Source organism: Daphnia carinata, chromosome 8 (genome assembly GCF_022539665.2).
Source record: "Daphnia carinata strain CSIRO-1 chromosome 8, CSIRO_AGI_Dcar_HiC_V3, whole genome shotgun sequence".
Classification (NCBI taxonomy): domain Eukaryota; kingdom Metazoa; phylum Arthropoda; class Branchiopoda; order Diplostraca; family Daphniidae; genus Daphnia; species Daphnia carinata.
In genome coordinates, this window is record NC_081338.1 from 8196088 (window position 1) to 8206883 (window position 10796).

General features: G+C 41.5%; 1 protein-coding gene across 3 annotated transcripts; it reads left to right on the forward strand.

The window, feature by feature from the left end:
• Positions 1-4106: 4106 nt before the first annotated feature.
• Positions 4107-10217, forward strand: LOC130698384 (semaphorin-1A-like). 3 transcript variants are annotated; one of them, XM_057521044.2, is made up of 16 exons: positions 4107-4234; positions 4380-4431; positions 5260-5322; positions 5484-5591; positions 5687-5774; positions 5864-5968; positions 6055-6143; positions 6224-6365; positions 6735-6889; positions 7046-7239; positions 7351-7665; positions 7793-7938; positions 8035-8088; positions 8264-8467; positions 8759-8869; positions 9141-10217. In XM_057521044.2, the coding sequence occupies exons 2-16, from the start codon at positions 4411-4413 to the stop codon at positions 9530-9532; spliced, it is 2187 nt and encodes a 728-aa protein (XP_057377027.2). In that variant the 5' UTR covers positions 4107-4234; positions 4380-4410; the 3' UTR covers positions 9533-10217. The 3 variants fall into 3 exon arrangements, with proteins under 3 accessions (XP_057377027.2, XP_059352586.1, XP_059352587.1); XM_059496603.1 differs by lacking the exon at positions 8264-8467; XM_059496604.1 differs by lacking the exons at positions 8264-8467; positions 8759-8869.
• Positions 10218-10796: the final 579 nt, after the last annotated feature.

The window sequence follows — 10796 nt, forward strand, 5'->3', positions numbered from 1 at the left end:
TGTGGCCAAAAAAGTAAAAAACATTGTCTGTTTTACATCTAGCAGTAGAGACATGTGTTGGTTAACACAAGTTCTCTGGTAGTCGATGGCGAAAAAACCAGCTCCCATTTTTTTTTTTTTTTAGCGCACGATTTTTATGTTGATCGATATGTTGCAAATGTCGACTACTGCTTGCCTTTCATGCGTCAGCCATTTTTTTTTTTTTCAAAAAAAAAAATTAGGCAACGACGTGTGGAGAAAACAATCGACGCTCTGGTTAAAAGACGTGACTCAACATTTCCACCCACCCCTTAAAAAGAAACGCCGTTGTGTTCATTTGAATTTCTAAAAAAAAAAAAAGGAAAGAATATTTGTATTTTTGTTCATTTCTGGTTTGACGGCCCCCGCTCCTCCATTCTATGCCGGCGGGCATGTCTAACCTTGGACCTTTTGTAAATGTTGCTTAGAGGGGTTTCACACAAAGAGCTAGGGTAAGTTGGAGGTGACCACCAGAGGACTCTGCCAACATAACCAAGAGCTAACTCAAGTCTCGGGGAGGTCTCAGCATCGGCTGCAATACAAATGACGAGTTGAGGAAAAGATGCCCTTTTTTCCCCCATGGCGCCACAGGGTATATTTCGTTAACCTTAAAAAAAAAAAAATCAACCCCTCCGTCCACGGTTGGACGGTCGACCCTCCCCTCTTCAACAGTCTTTCCAGTTGCCAGGCCACTTGTTGAATACATTTTTATCCATTAGCTTTTAGGAGTTGCGTAGGGTTCACAAGCATATGTATTCATATATTTCCCAATTTTCTCTTTCTGTTCAGTCTACCCTATTCCGTAGAACTTAAACAGGGGGAGATTTTTTTTTGTTTTGTTTTTTTTTGACAACGACTCGTTTCACATTGACTTATTACCTCGTCTTTGCATGTTGTTGCGGGCTTCTTTTTTCCAACACTGTATCATTTTCACCGATGAATAATATATCAATCCTCTTCCTCGTTCATTTCTCCACTCGTTTTCAACGATGGGAAACAACGACGAAGAAAACAATAGGAATTCATTTAAGAAATATCTTTCGGTGCCTAAAAATCGAAAGGCAATCGATTGTGCATCAGACATTATATACTAGGGTTAATTGAAATAGCTTTAGGTCTTCCTTCTGTTGCTCAACCGTTCTCTAGCACACCACATGAGAAATGGGCAGAGAAGAACGTATACGCCATGGGGTTTTCATTATTAGACGCTCAAACGCAAAGAGAGAAGTTTGGACTCGAGTCAAAAGTGTTGGAGGCCATTTTGCTTTGCTAGTATGACGGATGGTTTTGAAAGAAAAAAAAACAACAAAAAAAAACAAAAGCCTTTGGGTCAGAAGACAAAACAAAAGTAGAGACAGGCTTCCGTTGATTTTCTCCCCCCTTCGAAATAGGAGAATTTCACGATCGGTTAGTGGAGGTGTCGGGAAACTCCACACACAGCAGTCGGTCGTCTGGTAGGCAATACGTGAATTCCAAGTTCTTTTGCTTTTCTTCACCTATGTGCTGGGGTAGTTGATACACGACGGTAAGTGGTCTAAGCAACAACGGGTAGACATCCTGTACGTACAGGAGGGGGGAAGCACACGACGTTCTACGCGAAAACCGTCATGCATTTTTCGGTTGATGAGTTGATGGCGTGATCGACTCCCATTGTTAGAACATTCTTTTCTTTTTTTTTTTTTCTCCCCTGCAAAAAAAAAAAAAAAATATTGTATTTGTATACGTTACTTTGGGTTTTTTTTTGTCTTCCTATCCCGCTGTGCGTTTGCATAACTTGAGGAAAAAGAAAGGGGGGGGATTTATGTCCTCGTGATTGCTCTCCACCTTGGCGACCAGCAGGCATTGGCAAGCTGGTTTCGACGTTTGAACTTTCGGCTAATGAATCATACGATCAATGATGCGATGGCGTGCATCCTTTACAAAGCCACAAAACGCCAAATAATACAACCGCCTATAACCACGATCAGAAATAGAAATAATTGTTTACTAAATTAGAAATTTCTGACCCGTTAATCGATCGAAACATTTTTTTTTCGAATGAACAACCGTTTTCTTTTCGAAAACATCGTTTCTGTTTCAATTATAAACGGGTTTTATTTGAGTAGCGATTCGGAGCGAGCGATCGAGCGGGATACAGAAAATGTAAGGTCCCCTTTTGGTAACGTGACGTGAGTTTGAGTCTTTGTAACGGCAGTTTGGCAGGGCAAAAAAAAAAGAGGAATTTCATCGCCCTAAAGAATGTAATGCCTGAAGTGTCGTGTTGTTTAACCCAAAAGGAAAACGGAAAAGACAGCCAGATAGAGGGAAAAATAAAACTTTCAAATCATTAGTTTTGTACGCAGTCCAAAACAATTCACGATTCATCCAGAACAAACAACAAGAGCTAAAGTCCTTCTAAAAAAAAAATAAAAGCCACATCATTAAATAACGGAACACAGAATAAAAAAAATAAGAGAACCAATTCAACCAACGGAAATTGCATTATTTCCTATAAACCCGACAGGAGTAAACGTGCTCATCCATCATAATGCACACGTTCTCTCGTATTCTTCCTTAACTTTGTCTATACATTTCCTTTTTCCTCTCGAAAATGACGGGACAAACACAATAATGTCTGACTGCCTATTCCTTTTATTATTTGGAGTGCTCCCTCGTTAGTTTCCAACTTGCCTTCTTCTTTGATGCTGGGATCATCAACCTTGTAGCATATTGTTACCCGACAGCTATCGACACTAAAAAAACAAAAAAACAAAACAAAACACAATGACCTGCCGAGAAAGAAAAACGGTCCGGTCGGGTATATGATTTCTACTGCAGTTTTTCTTTTAGTTAATCGCTTAGGCATATGCGGTGTACAAGAATCTTGGGTATCTGCTTATTGTTTTCCTTTAGCCATATCACGATGAGGAAATTTAATTCTCATCTATGTAACATCCACCCCCCTCTTCAAGCTCGCGTAAGATGCATCCACTTGGAGGTCTAGTGGTAATAAAGAATTTAAGCTCTTCTTGTATAACCTCTTCCAAACAAAAAAGAGTAGAGGGTAAAATATAATGAAGCATGTCCTGTAAGGGTTGTCTTCGCCGATCCCTTAGTTAGAAAGACCACCCATCTTCTTTTATTCTCCTGTAACATACACACACAATACAAAAAAAAATCTTTTGGCTATGGTCAGTTGGATTTGTATTCGAGACCCCACACAGGCAAACGAATTTTTCTTACCAGTCTAATTGAATCTCGCCACCTCTTTTCTTTCGTCTTTGTTATTGTCTTGTTTCTTCCCCCCCCCCCCCCCCCTTCTTGTTCCTGGTAGCTGTCTATGATGCAAGGCTCACTATTCAGTAAATGCACTCATTTTCAATTATTACGTCTACCGAGAAATTGTCTCTGAGAGATGTGTGTTGAAAAACACTTCAGGCCATTCGCAGCATTCACCGTCATGAATAATCATTTCTTTTTCGAGTCCCGAGGTATTATTTTTTTTCTCTCTCTCTCTCTCTCTTTCAAAAGCGCCAGATGACTGTTTAGATGAAGCCCTCATCTGTTATGTTGCTCTGCTTTCACATCTTTTTGCTCCTTTGTTTTGTTTTTTTCCCTGGAAGATTTAGACACGGTGTAACCCGTTGAACCGGACATAGAGCACTGACGTAACCATTCGTGTACTCACGATTCGTTTTCTAGTGATTAATTTAGTTGTTCGCTTCGGTGGCCTAGTAAATAGCATCATACTGTTACGTTCGCTAGTGTTGCAGGGCCTTTTTCAAATTTTTTTTTGTTTAAAGGTGGGGTGCTGGAGGGATTTTTTTTTATGTCGGTCACGTTGTGGGTCACGACAGAAAACGAAGTTGCCTTATCGTCGTCGATGTGCTGTAACTTCGTGCGTTACAGTAGTGTACGGTTTCTTCTTCTTCTTCTTACATATATACTGTATATATATTTTTCCTTTTTACGTTTTTAACAAACAACTTCCTGCTCTTTTGGTTTCCAACCGAATGTGTTTGAGGGCGCACGCGTGACTGGAAGGAAGCGGATGATTAACCACTGATATCAATCTAAAAATATAACTGATGTTTTTCTTTTTTTTTTTTCCCCTTTTTTTTTTTTTGTTTTAACATGTAGCTGCGGAACAAGTACAACGCTTCCACGGAAACCACTCTCACCCAGATCATTTTAAATTACTGGAAACGAACGGCGATTCCATCCTAGTCGGCGCAAGGTACATTCATAATCTTGTATAGTTCTCTTTATCACGTGTCTTTTCATTTTTCCCTCTCTCATCATCCTCTTTAATGAAAAAAAAAACAATTAAGTTTAATTGGAGAATAACCGAAAGTTTATCTTTACCTCATTTTTATCCACAGGAATATCATCTACAATTTGAGTCTGAATGAGATGACAGAAAATCGAGCTCAGGTCAGTTGTATTTTCATTCTATTCTGCCGTAGTTTTTCTTTGGTGTTATTCACCATGATTCCACCACTCATCCCCCCAGAAAAAAAAAAATAACGTTGAACGCAGAAGATGGAGTGGCAAGTAGAAAAATGAACCGTGGTTAAAAGGCAGTGACTCATCCCGTTATTCGCATGTTTGAAACAAGACATGCTAGGGTTTGAGGAGTTGGGTCGTAAAAGCTCACGTAAAGAATATAAAATGTAATGCATCGTTTAAAAGAAAAAAAAAAGGGAAACAGAAGAAAAGGCGCATAAGAGAAGGAAAAGAATGAAGGGAGGCAAAAGGTAAGATAAAAACCAACCTGTCTCTCGGCCTGACCAACTATGGAAGTGGCGATTGTCCTCCATTCCATATCGGACGAGAGACTCCACTCGGAGCTTTTGGTTCAATGAAACCACGGTTTTCTTCTTCTTCTTATTATTTTTTTTTTATCTGTCTGTTCCTTGTCCTCGCCTTTGCTACATTTGCATACTCCATTCAGGGAATTGTCAGTGTGTGTGTGTGTGTGTGTGTAAGCGTTCCTTTTGTTTGGGTCGCCAGCCTTTTATGTGGGATAGTCCTTCCGGCTAGGCGTTTGTAAACAAAAATGTACATTGGCCATTTAAACACATCCCAACGGAGACAAACTGTTCACAGAAATGTCCACGCGCAGATGATGATATCCAAGCCCATTAATGTCTTATTCACAAATCCATTCGTTTAAACCAATGAATCGATAACTCCTCCGTCTTACCTCCCTCTAATTGTATGCATCAATGAATATAATTTTTTTTTTTTTTTTTTTGACAGAGAGTTGAATGGTATCCGGCGTCGACTCACCGGGAAATGTGTCTCGTCAAAGGCAAATCAGAGGTAAGCAGTTCAACACGTCAGCGTTCTACACACGCACAGAATAGATAACTTTGTTGTTTGACGACACGTGCGTCATCATAATCTAATCTTTGCTCATTTATTTTATTTTATGTTCCCTTTGTGCCCAAACTCTTCGTTGACTAACCGAAAAAAACAAATAGGATGATTGTCAGAATTACATCCGAGTACTTGCCCGGATCAACGACGAGGAGATGCTCGTCTGCGGGACGAATGCCTACAATCCGCTTTGTCGCAGATATGGTCGGAACGTAAGTCAACCTGACCTCATTCCCTCAGTTGGCTGTTCTGTAATATTTAGAGGCGAATGGGAAATCATTCTGTTTACATCCGTTTCACGTTACAGGCAAGCGGAGTGGAAGTTCTCAGAGAGTTCTCCGGAAAGGGACTAAGCCCTTATGATCCTAATCACAACAGTACGGCTGTGTTTTCCGGTATGTTGGAGCTTTACACTGAGCCTTAGACAGAGAGAACTTACTAATACCTAATCTGTCTCGCTCTCTTTCCCATCTACAATATTTAGACGGAGAATTGTACGCTGGAACCGTCTCTGATTTTTCCGGTTTGGATCCACTTATCTACAAAGATCCCTTGAGAACGGAACAATACGATTTTAAACATTTGAACGGTAAAAAACTTAGGATTCCTATATATGTTGATAACGAATCATTGTTCTAACGAAATCTTTCTCCTTTTATTAAACCACGATTGCAGCTCCCAACTTCGTTAGTTCGGTAGCCGATGGTGATTATGTCTATTTCTTTTTACGTGAAACGGCTGTCGAATACATCAACTGCGGCAAGGTAAAAAAAAACAAACTATAAAATGAAATTTCGAAAATTCCCAAACGATTAAACATTCCTGATGACTTGTAATTGAATAGACTGTGTATTCACGCGTGGGCCGCGTGTGCAAAAACGACAAGGGAGGCCCGCATCGTTGGTCTAATCGTTGGACGTCATTTCTGAAATCTCGTCTCAACTGCTCTCTGCCCGGCGATTTCCCATTCTACTTTGACGAAATTCGTAAGTTTTCTTGCTTCACCAACGCCTACCATTTTCAACTGTGGGTGTTAAGTTTCTTTGGCTTGTTTTTCCTTTACTCGTCGAGTCTCAGTTTGCCTCGTTTTGTCTCCCCTCGCTCTCTCTGTCTATCTTTCTTTCTTATGCCTGGCAACTAACTAATTATCGTTGTATAATGAAACGGGCTCGTTTGGGCGAGCAAACGGGCCCGCAGTCGATGGGAATGAGTTATGCCGAGTGAAGCTGTATCCTCATGACTACGTCAGCCAAGTTTTGAGAGAGAGTAGAGCGCTGATTGCGGCTGGCAGCTCGATGATTGGTGCACTTGAAAAGACTAGAGTCTTAACTGCTTTCACTCGTTTTTACATGCAGAATCGACTAGCGACGTTGTCGAGGGAACTTATGGACGCCGAACGGAGCGTTTGATCTACGGCGTCTTCACCACGCCGGAGAACTCCATTTACGGCTCGGCCATCTGCGCCTTTCGCCTACAAGACGTGATGGATTCGTTCGACGGTGCTTTCAAGGTAACTGCAGAAAGCGATACGTTATGTCCTCCTCCCCCGTGGCCACATCTCATTCACTCATTCATTGTCTTTTGTTTTCTGCTGCTCCCCTCCTTTATTCGTTATCCGCACTCAACAAACAAATAAATAAACAAACAAACTAAAAAAATTGTATAGGAACAAACTTCGATGAATGCTAATTGGTTACCTGTGAGCGGCAACGATGTCCCGGAGCCCCGACCTGGCCAGTGCGTCAACGACTCGCGTACCCTGCCTGAAGTGACGCTCAACTTCATCAAGTCTCACTCGCTGATGGATGAATCTGTTCCCGCCTTTTACGGACTACCTCTCGTCACTCACACTTCTCTCAAGTGAATATCGTTTTTATTTTTGGCCTTTTATTTATTTATTTTCATTCTTTGTTTTTTTTTTGCTTCCTTCAACTTGAGCAATGGTATACTAATTTAACGATTTAACGTTAGGTATAAATTCACGAAATTGGCCGTCGACCCGCAAGTTCGGACTGCTGATGGCAAAACTTACGACATCCTCATTATCGGAACTGACAAGGGCAAAGTGATCCGTGCCATTAACACAGAGTCGTACGACTCCATCAACAAAGTTCGACCCGTCATTATCGAGGAGATCAAAGTGTTTGAAACGGAAGCGGCCATTACTAACCTGCGGGTTATTCCGCAAACGGAAACGACTGGACCACGACTCATCGTCGTATCCAATGACGAAATTCAAACCATCCCGCTTCACCGTTGCTACACCGACAGCGTCATCACCTGCAGGTAGGTGTTTATGTTATCTGATGATGGTAGTTCTTTTTTTTTTTTCCTGCTTTGTTGTTCTATCGATCTGTCATATTGCCATTCGAGACTTTTGACCTGATGGATTATCGTTTTTGTTCGCTTGCAGTGAATGCGTGGCTCTGCAAGACCCCTATTGTGCATGGAACGCCGCCACTTCCCGTTGCGTCACCGTAGCATCAGTCGCACCTACCGCCCAATCTGGACTTATCCAAAGCATTTTTACGGGATATTCTGATCAGTGTCCGGATAATGGTAAAAACAAACAAGTGCCCTCAAACTTTATTTTCTATCATACGACTAATGTTCCATTGTTTTTTTTTTTTTTTTTTTTTTATGTTCTAAAAACAGCTATCGTTAAAACGAAAAACAGGACGCCATCATCACCATCGGCCGAAACAGTTGGTAAGCATTTTCGATTATCTAAATTGTTTTTGGCTGTTTTGTACCTTCCTAGTTTCAGTTGCTTTTTTTTTTTTTAGCTCAGTTTGCATTAGTTTTGGCCCTTTGTCTCCTTTGTCTGTTTTTTTTCGTTGTTTTGTGACGTTTGGGTTGTTGCGTCTTGTGTGTGTGTGTGTAGTTACCGAGGAGCCGCTGTGCGCCCCGTGTCAATGTCCCTGTGCGACGGCGGCGGCGGAATCGGCGACGGAAGGTTTGATCCCCAGCACGACCGCCACCTCTGACAGCACTACCACTGGTAGCAGTACCTCTAGTACCACCAGCACTTCCACCACCGTTTCTTTAAGTAGCACCACCTGGCCAAGTCCCCGCCGTACGCATCAGGGTCAGTCCTCATCAAACTTTATCGTTTCTGCTTATCGCTAGACGGCACGGCTTTTTTATTTGTTTTTTATTAATTTTTTTGTTTGGTTCCGGCTGCTTCATCCGCACTTTATGTTTTCTCCTGTATGATATTTTTAAATTCTCGCTGGGAAGGGCGGGTGAGAGAGCGCATTAGAATGAAAGCATGCTTATTACCATCGATAAATTGGCGTTTCTACATTTGTCATAACCCGAATTAAATTTCAAAAGTGTGGCTATTGACAAGCGATTTATTTGTCTGTATACATAATAGGGTTAGACGTGGAATTAGAGACGAACGTGATAGTGGAGGAAGGCGATCGTAAGAGGCCCTTCATAGATCCTGGCCACGACGTCTTTGACGACAACGTCATCAACGCTGCAGGTGAGCCTGGGATTCAGTAGTCGAACTGACATGCCCGATATCTCGATTTAAAATGACAAAACCAACGAAACCAACGCGAACTTGAATCACTTCCTTAGACAACTTTTGCGTTAAAGATCTTGACTTCAATTACCTCCTCTCCAAAACCATAGACGGCCCTACCTTGTAGCACGCAGACTCTTCATAATTTCAAATCGTCTTTTTTCTATGATCAACTGAAAAAAAAAAAAATAAGATATGAATTTAATGGAATTAATTTTTCCGATTTCAGGTCCTAAAGTGGGCGCTTCCCAGTCATCGTTCGGTATCTACACGGCGGAAACATTCACAATCGCCGTGGTTGTTTCGTGCTTCGCATCGCTAATTGTGGGCTTCCTCAGTGGCTTGATGTTTTCACGTCGATGCAAAATTGGCGATTCTTTCGCGTCGTCATCGGGCGGTTTTAGTGGAGCGCCATACCTTGAACAGAGGAGATTAAGCAGGCTCAACGAGACGAACGCGTCTTGTACCGAGCCTAGCAAAATGAATAACTTTGTCGACAGTCTCAACAGCGCCGTTCTTAAAATGGCCAATGAGAAAAATAACGCCAATGCTAACAGCAACACAACGGGGACGCTCGATCTGAAACCGGCTGTCCAGAAAGTAAAAAAGACTTACGTCTAATTTGTTTCATCTCTACGGATCACCACCTTCTCCATGTGGTAACTGTTCGGTCACCCGTCGTGGGCAACTCGTGCAGATCTTGAATCAACGAGAAGGAATATGGATTCATAATTTAATCTGAATGAAATATATATATATATTTTTTAAGATGTAAAAGAGTATCATACACATTGTTGCCAAAGTTTGTATACATCCGGCAGCGGCGGAGATAATCAGCATGTTGTACAGTCGATTGTTGAAAAAAAAAAAAATGATTGTTCCCGATTAAATGAATTTTGATATCGCATGTAAATACCAGATTCACTCCATTACGATTCACCCCATGTTCCCACGTTTTCTTTTGTTTGATGGGTTTCCATTTGCTCATTGTCACTCTCATCAAGTGCCTGCATGTAATTGTATGTAAAATCCAGCTATGGTAAACGCGCATTCTTGTCGTGCCCTATTCAAAATACTCTTCCGGTCAAGAGTGACAGCGCTTCATCCCACCCGTCGTCCGCAACCACCGCATCATCACCGTTTCCCCCATATTTAAACGACAATTGCCCTGTCCCCATCAGAGTAAATTCATCTTCCATTGACATCCATCTGAAATTTGTTTGTAAAACTTTATACAGCCGTTATTGCATGCGTTGATGCTAAAAACGTCAACTACGTGACAGAAATAAATACAACTTTGAATGTCTCCGTCCTCTACTGCATATTACAGTGTCATAAAACTAATGCGATACTCGCCATAGTTAATTTCGACAATCGGACTGCATACTACTTCGTATCAGGAAAATCGGAACATAGGACACGTCGTCCCTACCCACATAGCACCGGGCTGTCGTTAAAACATCCCGAGGATGTCCGATCGTCCCGAGTGAGGAGATCCCGAGGAGCTCTTTAGGTAATATTTAAGACCCCTTCCTTTCGTCCAAATGTCCGGGACTAGTAGTATCTTTAAGATAACTTTCAAGACAATCTGCGGACAAATTTAAGTTTTCATTTTGATGCATGAAAGACGTTCATGACGATGTTGTTTTACATAGGCGAATTCCCAAAAATATTTTATAGTTGCCTTTAAGACTTCCGTAGTTAACCTAGTAGCATATCGGCACCGTTTTGGCACCGTTGCTAAAACGACTGTGGCTGGGATCGAACTCGGGTCTCCCACACCATAGTCGGATGTTCTTTCCACTGGACCATTGTATTCATGTTACAACTAATATTTCCAAACGATATAAATAGAAATATAGAAAAATACTTAATTTTTTTTCAA

Bases quoted from the DNA above. Each gene is read 5' to 3' on its own strand.
- LOC130698384 (XM_057521044.2), top strand. From the start codon at position 4,411: ATGACAGAAAATCGAGCTCAG. The intron at 5,775-5,863 runs GTATGTTGGAGC...TACAATATTTAG, and splicing joins CAGTACGGCTGTGTTTTCCG to ACGGAGAATTGTACGCTGGA. The intron at 7,666-7,792 runs GTAGGTGTTTAT...GTTCGCTTGCAG, and splicing joins GACAGCGTCATCACCTGCAG to TGAATGCGTGGCTCTGCAAG.